This window comes from Perca fluviatilis, chromosome 23 (assembly GCF_010015445.1).
Source record: "Perca fluviatilis chromosome 23, GENO_Pfluv_1.0, whole genome shotgun sequence".
NCBI lineage: Eukaryota > Metazoa > Chordata > Actinopteri > Perciformes > Percidae > Perca > Perca fluviatilis.
In genome coordinates, this window is record NC_053134.1 from 14,392,103 (window position 1) to 14,413,061 (window position 20,959).

General features: G+C 41.2%; 3 protein-coding genes across 5 annotated transcripts; 1 reads left to right on the top strand and 2 right to left on the bottom strand.

Moving 5' to 3' along the window:
* Positions 1-289: 289 nt before the first annotated feature.
* LOC120553347 (zinc finger protein 768-like) lies at positions 290-5,677 on the bottom strand. Its single transcript, XM_039791673.1, has 6 exons — positions 5,482-5,677; positions 4,496-4,588; positions 4,253-4,345; positions 3,904-4,014; positions 3,149-3,272; positions 290-3,012 (listed from the first exon to the last, which is right to left on the bottom strand). Exons 1-6 carry the CDS (start codon positions 5,650-5,652, stop codon positions 1,313-1,315), a joined length of 2,292 nt encoding a protein of 763 aa, XP_039647607.1. The 5' UTR covers positions 5,653-5,677; the 3' UTR covers positions 290-1,312.
* Positions 5,621-20,913, top strand: asb15b (ankyrin repeat and SOCS box containing 15b). Of its 3 annotated transcripts, none has more exons than XM_039791674.1 (14): positions 5,621-5,712; positions 15,519-15,612; positions 15,864-15,916; positions 16,142-16,273; positions 16,416-16,583; positions 17,304-17,410; positions 17,558-17,696; positions 17,833-18,004; positions 18,441-18,601; positions 18,917-19,061; positions 19,164-19,319; positions 19,503-19,605; positions 19,725-19,878; positions 20,009-20,913. In XM_039791674.1, the coding sequence occupies exons 1-14, from the start codon at positions 5,628-5,630 to the stop codon at positions 20,146-20,148; spliced, it is 1,809 nt and encodes a 602-aa protein (XP_039647608.1). In that variant the 5' UTR covers positions 5,621-5,627; the 3' UTR covers positions 20,149-20,913. The 3 variants fall into 3 exon arrangements, with proteins under 3 accessions (XP_039647608.1, XP_039647610.1, XP_039647609.1); XM_039791676.1 differs by lacking the exon at positions 5,621-5,712 and adding an exon at positions 12,276-12,378; XM_039791675.1 differs by lacking the exon at positions 5,621-5,712 and adding an exon at positions 14,771-15,247.
* LOC120553349 lies at positions 9,125-14,391 on the bottom strand. The gene is made up of 7 exons (XM_039791677.1): positions 14,254-14,391; positions 12,688-12,795; positions 12,465-12,521; positions 12,212-12,370; positions 11,903-12,062; positions 10,679-10,776; positions 9,125-9,610 (listed from the first exon to the last, which is right to left on the bottom strand). Exons 1-7 carry the CDS (start codon positions 14,263-14,265, stop codon positions 9,446-9,448), a joined length of 759 nt encoding a protein of 252 aa, XP_039647611.1. The 5' UTR covers positions 14,266-14,391; the 3' UTR covers positions 9,125-9,445.
* Positions 20,914-20,959: the final 46 nt, after the last annotated feature.

Consider the following 20,959-nt stretch of genomic DNA (forward strand, 5'->3'; position numbering starts at 1 on the left):
GAAAAAGTTTTTTTTCACTGTTATAAATCTATTATTCCATTGGTATGATGTGGGGTAAAATTGTGATTGGTTCAAATATAAAAAGGACCTGCCGGTGAAAAAAAAAGTATAATTTAATCTATACCTAGCCTGACTGATTAAACATAAACCCCTATTTAGGTTTATTCAGAGCTCATGATGGGCAGTTTGGTCAAGACTGCAGTGAAAATACAACAGAAATATAATTCATTCATTCTATTTCTTTGGAAATAACAAATTTCACACAAAAAAAGAATCAGTAAGAAAACAGTCCTTTGCTATTTGCATTTATTTTTTTGCAAAACCTCAAAATAATAGCGTGTATACATGGCTGCTCACAATAGGATGAGTAATGGGAAACGCAGGATTCACAGCACGACCTCATCACACATTTGCATAATGTTTGTGTCCGAGCTATTTCCTTGTGTTAGTTCAACACCATTAGAGCAACAACACTGCATCTACTGCTGGAAAAAAGTGAAATCCTAATCTACACAAATCAGCATTTTTTTCTCTAAAATAAAAGCAGAGTAATGTTTACAATTCAGGGTTATATAAAAAAACCAATGGTAAAAGTAGTTTTAAATCTCTACAGCTTCCACAAGGATACGGTTACACAGATACAATGTTTCCTAGAGACACTACAACATTTGATTATATAGCAGACAAAGGATCTACGGTCACATGCATTGAAATACTTTAGTTGTATTGTTTACATGATGCCCAGTTTTTTTAAAATGTTGGCTACTTTCAGGTAGCATCTTTTGAAGAAAAGCATTTATTTTCAACCATGGCAGGTTTTTTGTAATGAAAATGATTCCCTGCTACTAACAACTCCAAAACTGATCAGAACATGATCAGGCATTTGTTTAGCTTTTATAGCTTTTAAAATGTGACAGCTTAGGGTAACTTCATTTCCTAACATCATTTTGTCACCTTATTATATGAAAAACAGCAGTGATTACAGTAAAACAGTGGGCTTTAGTTGCGACGCTACGGCTGGCCCGGCGACGGCTGGAGCCGGCCACCCATCACAACTCGAGTTATAACTCGAGATGGTCGTCTTTAAATCCGATGATCAGGAAAAAAAATGATGCTCACATCATTCAAAATGTGTTTTCATGGCGACCTGATCTTCACCACAAGCTAAAAAAAATCTTGAACACTTTGAAAACGACATGGTTCAAAAGTCATTCATGCTGTAACTACCGTAGCCAATTTTAACTAGCTCTGCGATCAGCCCTGAAACCCCTAATCCGAGCGTCCTTATTCAATACAAAATATGTTTCTTTGATTAATAATCATCGCTACCCTCCTCTTCCTCATCATACTTCCTCTTGAGGGATTGCTTCTTGTGCTTACCCCTGTGTCTCCGTTTGGCGGCAAAGTCGGGGTTGGCGTCCCTCGTGTGCAGCTGCTCGTGCTTCTTCAGAAGGCCGGGGACGGAGAATCCCTTCCCGCACGTGTCGCACGTCCAGGGCTTCTTGCACGTGTGAGTCCTTTTGTGGACGTTCAGGTGGGACGCCAGCTTGTAGGTCTTGCCGCACACGTCGCAGCTGAACGGGCGCTCGTTGGTGTGCAACCTGATGTGGACCTTCAGATTCCCGACCTGGGTGAAGGTCTTGTCGCATATGGAGCAGCGGTAGGGCCTCTCTCTGGTGTGGATCCTCAGGTGAACCCTCAGGCAGTACTTGCTAGAGAACTTCTTTTGGCAAACGGGGCAAGGGATCTTCGCTTTGGGCACGTGGTCCTGCTGGTGCCTCTTCAGGTCCGACAGATAGACAAAGGTCTTTCCGCACTGGGAGCAGAGGTACTGACGGTCGCCGATGTGGTAGCCCATGTGTCTCTTCAACAGGCTGGGGACGAGGAACCTCTTCCCGCATCGCTCGCACATGTGAGGGCGATCCCGGGTGTGCCAGCGCTCGTGGTTCGACAGCTTGAAAGCCGTGGGGAAGCTTTTGTTGCAGTGCTTGCAGGGGAACGTCATCTGGCTCGTGTGGCACTCCATGTGCCTTTTGAAGTAGGTGGACTGCGTGAAGCCCTTGTTGCAGATGTTGCAGTAGAAGGGCTTCTGGCCACTGTGGGCCAGCATGTGCTTCGTCAAACTCTGCAATTTGGTGAAACACTTCCCGCACTGGCCGCAGGCGTAAGGACGCACCGTGCTGTGGGTCTTCAGGTGGTTGTTGAGGAACGCCTGGGTGCGGAAGCTTTTGTTGCATGCTGTGCACACGAAAGGCTTCTCGCCCGTGTGAATGCGCTCGTGGTCCATTAGCTTGGACTGATAAGGGAAGCTTTTGTCGCACACGCTGCAAGTGAATCGGTCGGCGGGCGGCCTGATCTGCTTCTTTCTTCGTATGCTCGGCTTCACGTCATCACCTGCGCTGAACCGGGCCGGAGGAAGTGGTGGCAGCGCTGGGAGCGAGAGCGAGTTGGTGGCGATCTGTGACACCCACTGATGCAACGTGACTCGCTGAGTCTGAGGCTTTTGGCCGTCTTTTGCCCCGGCACTGCCCGCGTTCTGTAAGGTGGAGGCGGGTTTCATCGGCATTTGAACTACCCGGAAAGGGATCGGTTTCAGGGGAGGCCGCTGTGCTTCGGGTTTCTCTAGGGCTTCTGGCGCTGCACCCCCCTCTCCACTTTGAAGAGTTGTGGCAGGCTGACTCTTCTCTTGCACCAAATTCTCTGCCTGAGCGGTTGTCGTGACACGCTTTTCCTTTTCAGCACGGCCATCGGCTGTTTTATGACTGTCTCGCCCTCCCTCCTGTGGTCCAGTGGCAGCGTCTGCTGGGCTGTCAGGGTCATCTGACATCATTCCCAAGTCTTCGGGGTCACTGAGGGAGGCTGGGCTGGTTTCGTTGAGGGTGACCTCTAATCGCTTTGGGGATTCGGGTGCTGGTGCTGGTGGTGGTGGTGGTGGGGGTGGTGGTTCTACCGGTTTGGGCCGGAAGGCGAGTGATGAGAGCACACAGTTGCCCACTGAGGATGAGATGGTTGCTGCACACACACACACACACACACACACGGAACAGGCTTTGTCAAATTCATTTTCACGTTTTTTTTTTTTATTGAATGATTTTCTTTTTTCGGTCTGTACTTCAACACATACTCATACAAACAACCTTAAATATACCTTTAACACCAAGGAGTCCCTTGGCCTGCTGGTGCAGGAGGAGAGTCTTCAGGTCCACGGCGTCTGGGATGAAGCCTCCACATGCCTCCAGGACCGAGGGCTCCGCTGCGATCATGGCACCGAGCTGAGGTCGCGAGGCAGGAAATGGAAACAATGAATGAGTTATTAGCATAGATTTATTTTGGTTGGTTGGATCAGGTTTTTAGGTCTTTGTCGTCTGTTATACAGATGATCACCTCAGGAAGATTTCCCCCAGCTTGTATAAAGGCTTCTTGTAACAGCTCATCAAAAGGTGACATTCAAAAAGAATTACCAAATTCCTTAATCCAGATCCTGAAAAGGTTTTTAAATTTCTTCAATTATATTATGTAAGATATCTTAAAGTCAGGCCCTAAAATGTCTGGAATTGGTCCAGTCAGAGAGACTTTAGATGGATTTATTTTCTATATTGTTTTAATGTATTTAGAGCTATTTTAGTACATCTACACCTACATCTGCATAGTAAAATGTGGCTGATGCTTCATTACAACAAGGCTTACAGTGTCTAGAGAAGTATGGAGTTTGAATTTCATATATTTTGCAGGCATTCTGTTCTTGTTGACAACCTATACAGCGGGGAGGACCTCTGTGCCTTGCTCAAGCACTTTGCCACTAAATCGGCGTCAATCAGATAAAAGGTACTTCCTGTCTCCCAACCAGTAACCCACCCTGCTAGAGTAAGAGTAAATGTCAAAATGCCATGTACATGTGCGTACCTGGGAGAGATTGGGAACAGGAAGAACTTGCTCCAGCTTGCACACCAGACCTGCAGTCAGAGCCTGAAGCGCGGTATCAAACTTTGTGCCGTACTGAACAGGGAACACTTCCTGCAGAGATATAAATAGGTTGGAGTTTAACATCAATGTGACTTTGAAATTGTGAGGGACAAACACGTTTTGTTCAAAGGCGAAATATGGATTTAATGTGCTATATCTCCACATGCACTGTGTTTTAATGTTCCCAAATCTAAATAAGCTGCAAGCGTGCATTTCAAACGGAAAACGGCTTGCCATTGTGATAACAACCAACGACTGTCTAATACCACATTAAGACAGATATGGATACCTGGAAGAAGTGCTTCCTCTCAGCAGGGTTTTTAAGCAGATTCTGGACCAGCACCATGAAGTTCGTTTGAGATTTCTCCACTTCTGAGTCCTTCTGTAACACAGAAAATACTGTAACTCAGGTTTAATTCACACATTAGGATTCTAAAGTCTAGTGTGCTAAATAAAAATAAACACAAGTCGTGTTTAAACGGGGTAAAACTGTTCTCGGAGAAAAAAAAAAAAAAAAGGTTCACATTCTTACCCCTGAAGATGCAGAGACCTTCAACTTATTTATGAGAGTTTGAATAGCCCTAGAATCTGGTGGGCCGTCTTTGTGAAGCAAATCCAAAATGATCTACAGTACAAGAAAACACAGGTTATAGTCATAAGACAACCATATTATAAAGCAAACAAAAGCTAACTTCATATGAACATAAAGTAGAATTACAGGTTATCTGCTTTCCTATTAGGGATCAAATATTTCCAATAGGGCTGCAACCAACAAAATCGATTAGTTGTTTGGTCTTTTTAAAAAAAAAAGCCCAAGATGAAAAGCTCAAATGTCTTGTCCGCAACTCAAAGATATCAGTGAGCTGTCACAGAGGAGTAGCCTGGAGGCCAGCCGAACATAGCCCCGCCCAGCATGACGACGTCAGGCTAATAGAGGAGTGAAGAAACATGAAAATATTCACATTCAAAAAGCTGGAATCAGAGAATTTTTAATTTTTATTTATTTAATAATTTATTATTAATCAATTATCAAAATAGTTGGCAATTCATGTAATAATTGACAACTAATCGATCATTCTTTGCAGCTCTAATTTCTAATATGCTGAGGAGGTTTTTCAAGTTATTGTTTCTTTCTCTCTCAAACACAATATCAAAGGAGGACAATTTTGAAAGCACAAATTCCGCAAAGCCAATGAGGTAGATAACTACATTCAAAAAAGGATGAAAACTTTAACTTCAAACACTCGTTTTGTTCTTGGTGTGTGTGGTTTGTAATAGGAAACATTTGGAGTTCATCAACATAGTGTGGTCGTGTGAACATCCACTTTGATGTTCAGCGACCTGAGGTGACAAATCTTGAGGATCTTAGGAATGCTATATTACAAGACTAGAGGGCACACAGCATCACAAGCTCAGTGTGATGGAGGTATGTGGCAACTAGATTCACTCTTTGAATTACGCTCGCGCACGCGCGCGCACACACACACACACACACACACACAGTGATAAAACTCTTACCCTTGCTCTCAGCCCCAAGACGAGCTGTGCAGTCTGCTTAAAGCTTATAAGCTCAGGAACAGTCTGCGTCACCATGGTCACAAACTCCTCCACTTTCCCGTACTGCTTCACATTTCTTTGCCGTATGACCTGCCATATGTACGAGTATGTCAGCTGCAGAGGGGAAGCCATCAAGCGAAGGGAGGACAGGGGAAGGGAACCTCCAAAACCTGCGTGGAACACAACATAAAAGTTAAGACGTTTTTTTTAGGGTTTTTTTGTAGTTTAATTTTGACAGGTCTGTTTTATAGATCTATTATAACATCAGTTCATATTGTCTTTTATCCTAAACAATCCTTTATCTGTTAACCCTTGTGTTGTCTTCCCATCAACCTTGTTTTTGCCTTTTCCAACGTTTTAAATTGTTAAATTTTTCTTCTACACATTTTCAGCGTTTATTTCTACGTCCCATATTTTCTGATATAAAACAAAAATTAAAAACGGGTCAATGTGACCCGAAGTCAACAGAAATATGTCCTGTATAGGTTGTTAAATACCTGCAGCCAAACCACTGACCTGACACCTCACAGAAAGGCGTGTCACAGACTGGACTGTGTGAGAGTTTCAGATCTCGCCATCTAGCTCCCTTTTAGTGTCCCGTTAACCAAAACTAACAGACATAAAAACATCAGGTTTGTAAAAACAGCAACAGCAGAACAGGCTTTGCAGGTCTGCTACAGGACTACTCCACTGAATTTGACAATACTTTCGAAAGTTACTTAAACTGTCCTGTGAGAGGCAGCAATTTGCCGTAAGGCTTCTAGTCTGCCGGAAAGCCAGAAGAAGAAGGCTTTGCAGGTGGGGCCAGAAGCTGCTCTAGGGGGCGCTGGAGTGCTAAGACACGCTTTGATCCAATTTTTGATCACTGCAGATGCGTTGAAAGCAGTGTGCACGTTTGCGTGTGCATGTTAGTGCATGCAGTTGTTAAGAGAATGAGCGCCAAACAGTAACGTTAGTCGAGTTAGATTCAAACTTTGAGAGCTAGACGGTGTGGGATGTGTATTGCTGCGTATGTGAATGGTAATAGTTGATAGTACACGACGCAGCGGCCGATCCATTCGGGACATCTGGAAGGGGAGGATGGTTTAGTTTGAAAGCAAGCAGCCTGGACCGTCCCTCCCATAGTCCTCCTAAAGCCTGTTGGCTAACTATCAACCAAACGTCACCAAATTAACCGAACAGACTTTGCTACACGCACGTTGACCTGCGATTAAAAGCAAACAGACCGTTTACAGCAACAGATGGCTTTAGTTGAATCTCATCTGTTGACCGCCGTTCTCGGCGTCAGTTAGCTAGCTAATGTTACTGTTAGCTTGCTAACGTTAGCGTAGCAGCTTACCTGTGGTATCAGATCGTTTCTCCATTCTGTCCCCGGGCTGTGTCGCTAATTCATGAGTTAATCAACCGCCTACACAAATAGGCCGATAATATTGCCGTCAACACCAAAATATAATGTTTAAAAGTATTAAACCGTCTTTATTCCGACAGTCAAGCCAGGAAGAATAATGGCGACCGCTGTGTAGCGGCTTTCCAAAACAAAAGTCCGAGTGTTTCCGGCGGATCTTCCTATATAAAATAAAAGCACTGCATTTTGAATTTACAGTGAAGGAACAAAAAACCAAAGAAGCAAGTGGCCATACAATTTGTGATGATAATGACCTAGTTTTTAATGAATTATAATAATGAAATGAAATGGTCTGGTGCATACACTCATTCTTTCTACATGTCTAAATGAAGTTTTACTAAAAAAATAAGACTAACAGTAAAACTGTAGTCAAATGTTCAATGAAAACAAATTGGAGTTACAGTAACAAGGTCCAGCTCAAAAGCAATACTCATTGTGTGACTTGTGCAATCAATAATCATGGCAATGAAAAAAAATGCATCAAATTGTCAATCTTCTTTGAAATGACATCAAATGTCAGGGAGGCCAGAGTAAACAATGTACATGAATGTATGATCTCTATTCTGAGATCTGTATGTAGATCCAAATATGTCACTTCAAAAAACAAGATTTGGAGGCCTTTTGAAGCCCATGGTTGTCAATGTTAAGTAAACTTTGAAGTAGTAGTGTGCATTCTATAATTTTTATTTAAAGAACTTCAAGGAATCATTCAGACTTGGCGTTTCACTGTTTTGCCGACAACAATAATATGATGAACCAATATTGAATAGATATTTACATTGATGACAAATAGGTCAGAACATACAACATATTGACAACATGTTTTTGCTCGGGCCATTTGAATTGGGTAGACAAAATCATGTAAACATTTCATTAAAAGACACTGACCCAACTTTATGACCCACAGCTGTAGCACACTTTGCACTTATGATTTAGTTACTTCAAGGTTATAATTAGTTTTCTTGGAATGTTCACAGTATTTTGTCTACCCCCTGTACATTCATGACTTGAATTTCTCTATTTTTCTTTGCAACATTACAATTGTAGAAAAAGCTCATTACATTTAGTAAGTAGTTCATCTTGTAACAAAATAACTTAAATATCGTCCGTACAATACAAATACAGATTTTCACAAAAATAAAAAAATTTAAATTGGTCACCAGAAAGACAGTACAGTTGTTGAGGAGGGGTTGACAGAAAGTTGTAGACCTTGCCTACAACATGAAAACATTTTAATAAAGATGTATATTTCCATATTTAATTTATGTGTTTTGGAAGTAAATCATTAAAATACAGAAAACAGTTATTGAAATAACCATCCTCCCATCCCTGCAGATTAGGCTACACAGCCTGCGGTCTGGAAAGATTCTTAGCCTGTTGATTCATAGGGATCTGCCGACATCAGTCGTGTTTGTAACTGGCATTTCCTCCAGCCTACGGCCAGTTCTTTTGTGGCGAGAACAAGCCCTCCTTATGCTTCTCACTGAGCTCATCCGTCCATCCATCTATCTATCCCTATCACCCTCACTTTAACGCGTCCTGTCTGCCTTGCCACTCACTCCCTCTCTCTGACACATACAGCACAAGAGCGCTCACACTCGGGGAGTCATGTTCTCATGACTGAACATGATTGACTCAGTGAATAAGGCATTAAAAACACACTCACTGTGGCAGAGCAGCAGCTATAGATCACTGGGCAACAGCTTTGAAATACAATGACGGGATTCAAAGTGCCTCTGGCGATGGCTATCTGCCATTTGGTCAGATCTTTGATACACAAAGTAGGACGCTTGTTGAAGTGCCCGGCGTGTTGTTTGTGACAAGCGGGTTTGAAATTTGTGACAGATCAGAATAATGTCAACAACAAGTACAAGACAAGCTGCATGAGATCAAACACACTTTACTTTTGATGCATTAACAAAAAGCAGTATTGATACTTCTTCGCATATACCCCTAATGCATTTCAGTAGAAGTCAGAATACAGGAGCAGGTTGGGATTAGGAGTCCCATCTCAGAATGAAATTATGTCTTCCAAAGAGAGTGATATCATTTTGATTCGAGGCTCCAGTGATACATTTGAACACATCGCAAAACTGGTGCATGGCAACAGTCCAGACTGGCAGAAATGAAAAAAAAAACTCAACTTCAGAGAAGGCTAGCCAAATGCTTTTAAACACTTGCCAAGACAAGACAGGTAATATAGTTAACCAGCTATTTTGGCATATAACCAGCCATTTTGGCACATAACCAGCCATTTTGTAGTAAGTCCTTCCTCTGATCCCAAAAAAACCTCTTTGGATGGTTAAGTGCTAGAAGTGCCTGGGGAATTTTGTGACACACCTGCCTTCACAGCAGGTGAGTATTCTCTCGTAGCTCGGGTCCATGCACTCAGATGAGTGAAGCAGAGGAAGAGTGTCAGACCACACTCGTTTATCCAGCAGGCTCCTGCCAGTAACAGAACAACCTGGAGTGTGAGTTGTTATACCGCGGTCCAGATTTCCCTTTTCTATTAATTATGCTTCATCCGCTCTCATGTTCAGGAATAATCTCCCCCACTGGCTGAGTGTCAGCAGCGTGGGTGAGTGTTTGAAGTGGGATGGAGATAGACACAGTTGGGATCATATCAGAAGGTGCCATTTGGCTATTTTCAGCGTTGCACACTGGTAAAAGCCTCCCAGACTTGACCTAAAGAAAAATTTAAAAAAAAAGATAGATAATCCCACACATAGTCTGAACAGCGTCCTTCTATCCTGTTTTCTATGTTGAACAAATGATAATATGATTATATATATTATATGGATAATAAATCTCCAAAGCGGAAATCATTTCTTTAGGTAATAACGGAGCCACAAAGTACTGCTGAATATTTGATGAACACTTAGCTTTACAAGAATTGCTTCCCGGAAGTGCTCATGAAAATGATGCACATTATCATGTGGGCTTAATGGGGCTGACCCACAGTAACCAAAAGGCACAAGAGTCAGTGTAGTTGATGGACAATTTACAACCAAGGAGAGTATTTTTAGATGTGGGATCTTAGGTTTCTCATGATATTACAAAAAACAAAGAGAACCACTATAATATGGCATATGCAATCGATAATATATACCCAAGATATCATCCTCTCTGAATAACTAATTGTAAAATGGCTCCCGGCTGAATATTACATTCTAGAAGAGTCGGAAGGCCATGCTGAAGAAATTGCAATAAGTGCTCATTGTGGTATAAAATGTATTCATGCCTTTTGAGTTTGACATCATTGCCCTTTTAAACATACATGCAATTATCTGTGATAACTGTGTTCCAATATACTCAATAAAGGAGCATAAAAGGAGCTTTTACAACGGCAGGAACATTGCCAGAGAGTCTACAGCCATGCTAGCAGCTCTGTGTGGCGGTGGTGCTTTGAGCTAAATGCTAACATCCGCATAATAACATGCTCACAAAGACAATGATAACATGCTAATGTTTAGCAGGGATGTTTACGATCCTCACCATTTTAGTTTACTGTGTTAGCATGCTAGCATTTTCTAATTAGCACTTAAAACCATAAACCAAAGTATTGGACAAATTCAAATTTAGAACTTGAAAAGTTAAGGAAACACCAATGTTTTCAATGACAGTTTTTTTTTTCATGTTAAAAATATGTCTCTGTATTTCCTGTATGTGTATCTTCATATAGATTATTTGAAAATTAATTTTCACATTTCACCAAAAGTAGTTAAACCACAGTGAGTTGATTCACTTACTCACCAGCCACACGACGATAACAACACAAGCTGTGAAGGGGATGAGAGCCAGAAGCAAGGGAGTTCTCTTGGACCAGCTGTCACGACCATCCTTCTGACCCCCTGGAACAGGGACATTTTATTGGAATTTTTACAGACTACAGTTAGTGGATGGGTTGGCCAATGCTCCTGATGTTTATTTTATTTTAATTGTAGAGAGGATTCTGGTGGTTCTGTTACTCAAAAATCAGCTTGGTTCCCTTTTGAGATGTCTAGTGGCAGAACTGTCTTAGCAGGTTTTTACAAGTACTACTAGCTGCATGAGACGTTCTTATAATTATCATACAGTATCTCACAAAAGTGAGTACACCCCTCACATTTTAATAAATATTTCATTATATCTTTTAATGGGACAACACTGAAGAAATGACACTTTGCTACAATGTGTAAAGTATTAGGTTTACAGCTTGTATAACAGTGTAAATGTGCTGTCCCCTCAAAATAACTCAACACACAGCCATTAATAAATGGCTGTGGCAATCGTGTAAAAGCAAACAAAAGTGAGTACACCCTTCCATAGAGGCAGGCAGATTTTTATTTTTAAAGGCCAGTTATTTCATGGATCCAGGATACTATGCATCCTGATAAAGTTCCCTTGGCCTTTGGAATTAAAATAGCCCCACATCATCACATGCCCTTCACCATAGAGATTGGCATGGTTTTATGTCATTTAGCCTAATAGCTGGTTTGATTTGCATTGAGAGATGATTTAATGGAAAGTACCCCAGTAGTACCCCCCTTTATCAGGATGCATAGTATCCTGGATCCATGAAATAACTGGCCTTTAAAAATAAAAATCTGCCTGCCTCTATAGGAATTTAACATAGGGGTGTACTCACTTTTGTTGCCAGCGGTTTAGACATGAATGGCTGTGTGTTGAGTTGTTTTGAGGGGACAGCACATTTACACTGTTATACAAGCTGTACACTTAATACTTTACATTGTAGCAAAGTGTAATTATAATGAAATATTTACTAAAATGTGAGGGATGTACTCACTTTTGTGAGATACTGTATATACTGACCTTTAATTAACTGTATTAGCTGTGTTCACGGCTTCATATCTGGTTCCTATCCCCAGCTGTGTGTCCTTGACCCCAAATCAATATCTGCCCACTAATACGCCACTAAAAGCTGCTTTAGTTGTTGAAGCATCCATTAAAAATGTAAAAGGAAATTAATGATTGTACCTGGTGTTTGATGTGGATTAAGGCATGGTGGCGGCTTGCATGACAAGCCAGATGTTCCTTGAGAGGCAGCATGTAAGACGTCTTTGATGTAGTCGAAGTAAAGACCAGACATTAAGCTCCCTTCCCGATAGTGACACTGGAACACTTGCATCGCTGTTTCCTGGGGGATCAGACAACAAGCAATCCTGAAATGACTCAATTACACAATTAAATGTGCAAAGCAGTCCCAAAATGTCCAAAATATGACGCACTCCTCCCTAAAACTGAGCTGCAGTGCTTGTATTTGCACAATCCATCATGAATACTTACCAGTTCCTCATGGTCAAAGGTGAAGCGTAAACTCTTCAGCATCGCAATGAAGACAATTATGTTTTCTTTGTTGGAGGAGATGGCACCAAACATGTTGGCCAGCTTCCGAAGACTTTGCTCCAAAGGATAGATATTTAACACCACCCAGCACGTGCCAGCCTGGAGATGTAGGTACCAAAATAAATTGTCATCCTTTGTTCCATATTAAATGATCTGTTTCACGTTATTTCTGCTTTCACGTCTTCATACATACCACTTCTTTGGGAATGTAACTAACAGGAATCTCATAATCAGACGGGATATTCTGCTTCTACAACGGAGAGAATGACAGAGAGGAGGTTTTGCAACATAATGTCAGGCTAATGTGATAGGCTACAAGATGTCAGAATCTCATGGGGACCGTTTCTTAACATGCAGATACACATACTAGGAGATTGTGTGAATGTCATATCAAGCCTGCAACTCAGTAATCTCACCAATAATGACAGCTTGCTCACATCATCTGTTATCGGCGTCCCAAATTTTCCGGAGCAGAGATTCAAACTTGTGAACAGACTCAAGAGGAGACAAGGTGTTTTCAAGATCTAAAACACAGGAAAAAAAACATATAAATGTGATACTGTAAATTCATACAATATACTGTTAATATATAGTATACAGTTTAAAGTATTGTTTAACTGCTATTTATGCTTTAATGCGTTTTAGTATCACCCTAATTTACAATAATCCAGTTATAAATTTACACCTGGCAGCTGACCAGTGAAACCACACCTGACGCCCACAGTGCCTTGCTCAGTGGTACCCGGATCATGTCTTTGAATAGGAAACACCATCACTATTTCAGTGAAGCAGATCCAGCCTCCGTAATTCAAATATTTTAAAGATGAGTTCTTGAGTCCCTTCACTGAGGCTTGTTAAATCAAACGCAAATACACACATGCATATTGCATGCAGTAATAAAATGTTATATGTTAAAAAAAACTGAGCATTATCTATTTCTCAAACAGTGGATGGAAATTGAATTTAGTACTTTTACTTTGTTACCAAGGACACAGGTGGCTTTCTTTCAAAAGTACAACAGCTCCTACACATTTGTTTCATAGTATATGAAATTAAATAATTAAAACATTCTCTGGTGTTTTTAACATAAACGATTAATCTTTAAAATTATTATAAAATTATATTTTTTTGTTTATATCATAGCCCTATATATACATTTGCATTATTTTATGTCTTAGATTCAGATTTTGCTTTTACTTGTGCGATTTTCTTTTTTATTGATATTTTATGAGCATTGTTGGAGGGTGCCTAAGGTGTAAGATTTCCATTGCCAACAACTGCTTCTCTGTAATTGTTGCACACATGATAGGAATAAAGAACTTGAAAATAATCAGCAAATAAAGTTAGTTTAAGCCCTAATCCAAAATACAAACTATTGGACTGTGGATGCATTCTACCCCTTTAATCATAATAAAAAAGCCACTTCAGACTTCAAAGTTGCCAGGGTGACAGGGAGGAATGTGGTTTGCGTCAAAGGAATTTTCATTCTCGTAAAATATTTTCTATTAAGCAGAATGCCTTCTGGGAGAACACGTGCTAAACTCTCTTTTTTAAAATATATTGAGTGAAAGCAAACTGTGTCCATGTGTCCTTACACTTTACTCCTCCCTTTACAAGGGTGCAACGTCAGCAGTATATAAAGCTGTTACTGACCTCTTAATGCATTAAATGAATAGCAGAAATCAAATAGGCTACATTTCATTCAACACTCAGAAGTGTGGAAGTGGAAGTGGAAACACAGTGAGATCCTTGGTAATGTTTCTGATACCATACAATTGTCTTTCATTGCAAGAATAAAGCTGACAAGGCACAAAGAATATACAAAAAATGTAAGAATTCTACTCTAAATACAAATACTCTGCTATTTAACAAGCACAACCAAAGCTGTGGGATATAGCTGCATCAGTGTATTACACTTACTCACAAAACACAACGAAAAAAAAGTAATAAAAAAAAACTAAAAAAGAAATTCTACTACTTACTTTCTTCCTCATATGGAGCAAAAATCCGTGGCTGCTCAAATCCGGTGCATTAAATGAAGTGTTTTCAGTTCAAAGAGAGAGCTCATTGTGTGTATGTGTGTGATGTCCGAGCGTGTAGTGAAACTTGAGGATGGGCTGGCAGTCTGCTTTCTACTCCAGACAGATGGTGAAGTCTTTTTACGCGGTGGAGAGGCCGCCTACAGGCTGACTCACTGTGTCACACACTGACGCTGTCTGAGACTTTTCCATAAACTCCCACGTACCAATTTCTACGTCAGGAGAAAGTGGGCCCTTGTTCTCTAGAGGGAATATTTCGCTTAGAATATGTCATGGTTATTTCCAAAGTAGTTGTTTAGAAAATAAGAAAATTGTTAATGATGGCAGATTTGCTGATTTTCAGCCATCATATTTGCTTTATTATTTTAGCTTTTTGTTTGATCATAATCTATTTATATTGAATTGTTTTCATTATTTTGTCCAGGTTTTACTCAAATACACTATGCTGTTATTGAATTGCTTGAGTTAGAGAGTAGATGTGCAGAAAGTACAGTTGCATTATATTTTTATGACACACTTATGAAGTAAAAGCCAATACCCTTAATTGGTTATTATCATTATTATCAAATCAATACCAGTCACGTAGGCGAAGATTCAGAAAAATAGTGTGAGGTATTAGAAAAGATTAACCCTTGAGATAACTGTTGTGCGGAATGTGGGGATGTAACACAATGCAGGTAAACAGGTACCTTCAAACATGTCATGTGTCTTTGTGTTTACAATGACCAAATAACCCCATTTGAATGAAGTCACAGTGTAGCCAATCAAGCAAAGGAGTACTTTGTACACAGGAGTTGGAAGTTAAAACGGAACAGTGTTGAGTCAGGTCGTCTATAGCAGGTCACATCTAAATATAACCTGGACAGCCTCTGACCACATAACAAAAACGCACGGGCTGCAAGCTGGAGTGCTCCAGGGCACACGTTCACATCAACAGGTGAGACCGATTGATATGACAAAAATTTCAACTTTAAATTCAACTTTAATTTTGTAGTGTCATCTCAGATGTTACAGATTTATACTACTGTTCTCGTATATGACAAAATTTCAAGCCGGGTTGATATGGTGCCAGCAGCCCTTTACTGATAAACAAGTTGCATGCCTAACAGCCGTGGAATAAGTACACATGTGACTTTAACTCGTTGTGAGTTACCAGCATGTCAGCACGTTTTTAATGACAAGAATCCTCACTGTGTCCTTTCGTATAGAAATGGATGAGCAGGAAAGCATAAATGAGGAACTTATCGAGTTTGCCATTCGAGAGAGCATTCCAGATGCCCACAAGCTGCCATGTTCGAACAGGTATGAGTCCAAAATGTCTACATTATTATGGATGGGGCTACCTGTCAAAATTACTTCTTTGATCTTTAATATGAACACTAATTTATTGATGGGGTAGTAAACTTCACAAAGGATGTGTAGATTCTAAATTCTGAAAATCCTGAATTAAATAATGTAAGGGTGAACAACTGCTACACTGTTGTGAAGCTGTCTCGTAGTGTTTCTAGAGTAAAATATTTTATTTGACCTACTGTTTTCCTTTGGTTCATTAGGAAGGAAGCAAACAGTGACGACTTAGTCAAGATAATGGCAGCCATTCACAAGGGTAAGCATCCTTTTTTACCCTTGTTTTCGCACAATAATATGTGCAAGTGGTAATTAGAGTCATTTTATTCACACTGAAGTAAACAAAAGCAACCTACAAATGAATACAAATGTTTGTTTTTGTGTTCATGCCTGTGCGTATGAACTCACTTGCTTGTATTCACTCCATGAATATTACAAATGTTTCCCTGAGTGTCCTGCATGGCTCTTTGCTGTTTCTCCACAGGCGATGTGTATGGGCTGCAGGAGCTGTCAGGTTGTGTGTCTGCCTTCAGAGAGAGCGACAGCAGGGGCTGGCTGCCTCTGCATGCGGCAGCTGTGCAGCCACAGCGAGACATCCTGTATGTGGTGCTGCAGGGTGAGAGCTCAGTGCAATAGGCTGGGGCGTAAAGTCTAACAAAAGAGCATCTAGCATCTGCACTTTGATAAAATATCCATTGACGTAGGTAGAGTGTGTGTATATTTCCAACCTTAACATATTCTTATTGATGTTTTTGTAGCAGTGTTGACATCTACAGACCTGACCCTGGAGGAGCAGACAGACAATGGGGACACGTCTCTGACTCTGGCAGCAGAGGCCGGCCTGGTGGAAAACGTCAGGATGCTGCTGCAGCACGGAGCTTCACCACACAACACCAACAGCAGGAACGAGTCTCCTCTGCTGATTGGTAACACGCACGCACGCAACGCACGCACGCACGCAAACAAACAAACAAACAAACAAACAAAGAAACAAACAAACAAACAAACAAACAAACAAACAAACAAACAAACAAACAAACAAACAAACAAACAAACAAACACACACACACACACACACACACACACACACACACACACACACACACACACACACACACACACACACACACACACACACACAGCATGTTCCTAAACCCCCTTATTGGTAGATTACCACCTTTACAAATTGGCTATATTGGCTGTGTATTGGTGGATCTCTTCAGTTGGTGTATATCCTCTGCTAATGTAAATTTGCTTTCTCTGTTTGCCCTACCAATCAAATTGCAAGTTTCTGCTTCCCAATGAGCCTCAAAGCTTGCAGTAACAAATGTTGTCATATCATTTATTTATTTTTAAAATGTTGTTTGTGTTTAGTGCTAATAATCAAATGTAATCTTGCTTACGCTCTAAACTAAGCTGGTGAACATGGCCTGTTAGGCATTAGCATGTTAGCTTTGTCTTCGTTAGCATTTTGCTAAAGCACTGCTGTTCCCAAATGCAGCCTCACAGAGCCGCCAGCATGGCTGTATTCTTAAAACATCAGTAATTGCTGTAAGCATTGGCCTAATAAAGCTTTTATTTAATCACCTCCTTTGTGAATAATAAATCCTTCATTACTATCACCTTGTATTTTCCACACTTTGTAGCAGTAAGACAGAGATCATACGACATGGTTGTATCCCTGGTCAAGGCTGGGGCCTTTGTGGAGCAGGTGTGTCTCACTAAGTGGACGGCCACACATGAAGCTGCAAAGGTGAACAGCGCTGCATTGATACTGGCTAGCTAGAGCATGAGAGAATCAGAACTCAACATCCAGGATAAAGTTCACATTTTCTCCTTCATTCCTCTCTACCATCTTTCCTTCCTCAGTTATCTCCTTGCTTCCTATCTCTTGTACCAGGTGGGTTGTCCAGCTATTCTGATGCTGCTGCTTCAACACGGAGCCAAAGTAACAGCCAGAGGGGAGCATGGGGTGATTCCTCTGGGGATCGCAGCTGAATATGGCAACACTGAAGCCTTGGAGATACTCATACAGCATGGTAATACACTGAAAAAAAAAATACTGTGTTGCTTCATGTGTGCTTCACATCTGTCATGTTCATATGTTGAGTAACACCACACAACAACTGGTCTACCTCATCAGACCTTGTTGTATTTGTCCCTGTCCTCCACTAGGTGGTGACGTGAATGCCCAGTCCAGCAATGGAGACACCGTCCTCTATGATGCGTCAGGATCTGGAAACCTGGACTGTGTCGAGCTGCTCCTGCGCCACAGAGCCGACCCAAATGTAGCCAGCTACGCCTGCCAGCTGCCCATCCACAGAGCTGCATATGAGGGACACATACTGTGAGCTGACCTCCGTGCAAGAGAGCACCCAACCATCCTGACGCACCAGAAATATCAATATTCTCATGCCTGAAGCTTGAGAATATCTGAGTTTAACAAGATAATACAGTTCCAGACAGAAAATAAATTACTGGAGTCAAATTAACATTCTTTTGCTCCAACTTTACAGCCAAATTGATCACACAGAAACATGTTTCTCCAGCTCTGCAGTGTTTTCACTGTGGTGGTTTCCACAAAGAGCCTTCTGTTTATCGCTGTTTTGCAGTTCCGTCACTGAACAACACTGTAGCTCAAACCACAATCTAATGAACATTTTTCTTGATGTCCTGTTTTCTTCTATTAGCATTTGTTTTTCACAGTTTGTCCCACGCTCCCTTCCTTTATGCCCCCCACCAACCCCCACCCCCACCCCACGCCCCCCTCTCTCTATCTGTAGAATCCTGAGGACCCTCATCCCCATTACCACAAAACGAGCTATCCGTCTCTCAGGCCAGAACCCCATCCACTCAGCAGCTGACGGGGGACAGGTCAAGTGTCTGGAGCTGCTAATCCGGAAAGGATATGATGTCAACGCCTTGCTGAAAACACACATCTCTGGTTGGACAGAGCAAAACTCTTTCTGACATATACTTGCTCAAAAACAGATTCATCTTTTAAATTAAGATAAGATAATCTTAACTTAAATATAATAAGATAATAAGATAAGACCTATAAGTCTCTCCAGTCTTAGATCGTAATGTCCCAACATGCACCACAAATGACGACTTTAAAACGGTCACTGCTTGCGACATCATTACCAACAACTTTGACCTCAAGAACATTTGAACTGTCTGTAAGTTGATTTTTCCTGCTTTATTGTACTTTATTGTATCTTTTAAACTTGCTGCTGATCGGATGTAAATCTTGTTGAAGAGATCTACGGGGACCTCAGGAAGACTGCTCTGTACTTTGCTGTTTCCAACGGTGATGTAAACTGTGCTGAGATGCTGCTGGCAGCTGGTGCAAACCCTGACCTGGACCCGCTACGATGCATCCTGGTCGCTATACGCGCCGAGAGGTGTGTGGCATACAGCACATATGTGTGTAAAGTCCTCATTCATTATAGATTACGTACTGGCGGCAGCAGCAACCTCTGATGTCTCTGTTTGGCCATTTCCAGGTATGAGCTGGTGCAGCTGTTGCTGTCCTATGGAGCAGAGGTGAATTGTTACTTCAGAGTGATCAACAACACACTGTTCCCCACCGCCCTGCAGTACAGCCTGAGGGACCCCGTCATGCTGCAGCTGCTGCTCAACAGTGGATATCAAGCTTACAGGTACGTCTACCAACTGTAAAATGTAGAGCGTTCTAACATGTTTGATTTCAGTAAAGTTTAAAGTTGCATTCCTTAACTAGTAATTTCAGTGGAGCTCATTCAAGCACTGAAATAATTAAAAGGTTAATGTATAAAATTGTTAGGCATTTTAATGTTTCATCTCTGCAACACTGTCTCTGTCAGGTGTTTCCATTGTTGCCATGGTAACAGTGAAGAAATGGACAGTGGCTGGACTGACCTCCATAACCAAGCCTACCAGATTTACAGTCAACCTAACGTCATCTCAGTAAGTAATTGAAGCGTAATACAGACACAGTTCATCGTGCGACCAATCAGCTGATCAATGAGCCAATTAATAACCCAACATATACCATAAATCACATGTCTGACTTCTTCCTCTTTCAGTTCTGCGAGTTTGTATCTGTGTCGTGGGTCACACATCTGGTCGGCAGTGTTGTAAGGATGCTCCTGGACTACGTCAGCCACGTCAGCATCTGTCCCATCCTCAAACGCGTCCTGGAGAATACGCTCGAGTGGGATGAGATTTCTGACATACTGAGTAAAACTTCAATCCATCAATTTTTTTTCTTCTTCTACTTCTTTTTTTTTTTTTTAAAGATCCATGATGTTAAGCCATGGGGATTTTAAGAATGTGTTAAGTAACTAGAGGTCTGTTTGTGTGTCCCCAGGCAAGCCACGGTCCCTGCAGCACTTGTGTCGGCTGGTAATCAGAGGTCACATGAGCCTCAGGACGCTGAATGACCCTGAAGCCGTGGCTGCTGTCCCATATCCTCCGAGACTGAAAAACTACCTGACCTACAAAGAGTGACCTGTATGATCTCTCCTCTACGCGAAACACATTCTATTTATAGGAGTGTGATTGAAACACTAATAAAAAAAGCACTAGTCGCTCTTTTAGCCAATGGGAATATATCTTCTCTCAAAGTCCTTTTGCATTTCATGAGTCACGTTGTTATGAGCTTGAGCGCCTCATAGTGTGTGACAGTGTCTACTATTACTTTTATATGTCACAAAAGAAGAATTTTTCTTCACAGCATTGAACAATTAAAATGTCTCTTTTCTTTATGGTGTCAACGTACGTATTTTGCACTGACATAGCACATTCTATCACCTTACAATCAGCTTTGAAATCCATCCCAGTGTTATTCCTGAAAAGATGCTTTTGACCAAAACAACAATTTCTGTGTTGCCTTGCTGCTGTCTTTCTATTTGTGTCAAACGTAGATTTCTTGCAAATATTTAACGCAATGTACACCCACGCAGGTGTTTTCACTTCTCACTAATTGGACCTCTGCTCAAGGAAAAGTTAGACAGGGAATTCTATGAGGTCACCAAACTACATCAACCAATCAGTAAGTGAAAACACCTGTGTGGGTGGAAAACATTATTCTCAATTTGTGCTGGCTTTAAGTCTTCATATTGTGTTACTCAATATGGGGTTTGAAAACTAAATAATAATAGTATTGTTACTTAAATCTAACATGGAATGTATTAGTAATACATTTGAATGATATCAGCATAATCCCTGTTCTTTCATTATGTCCTCTGCGCCAGAATAAACATTTTGGAGTGATGACGATGATGAACTGGTCGTGTTTACATGTAGGGGTGTGTAAGAT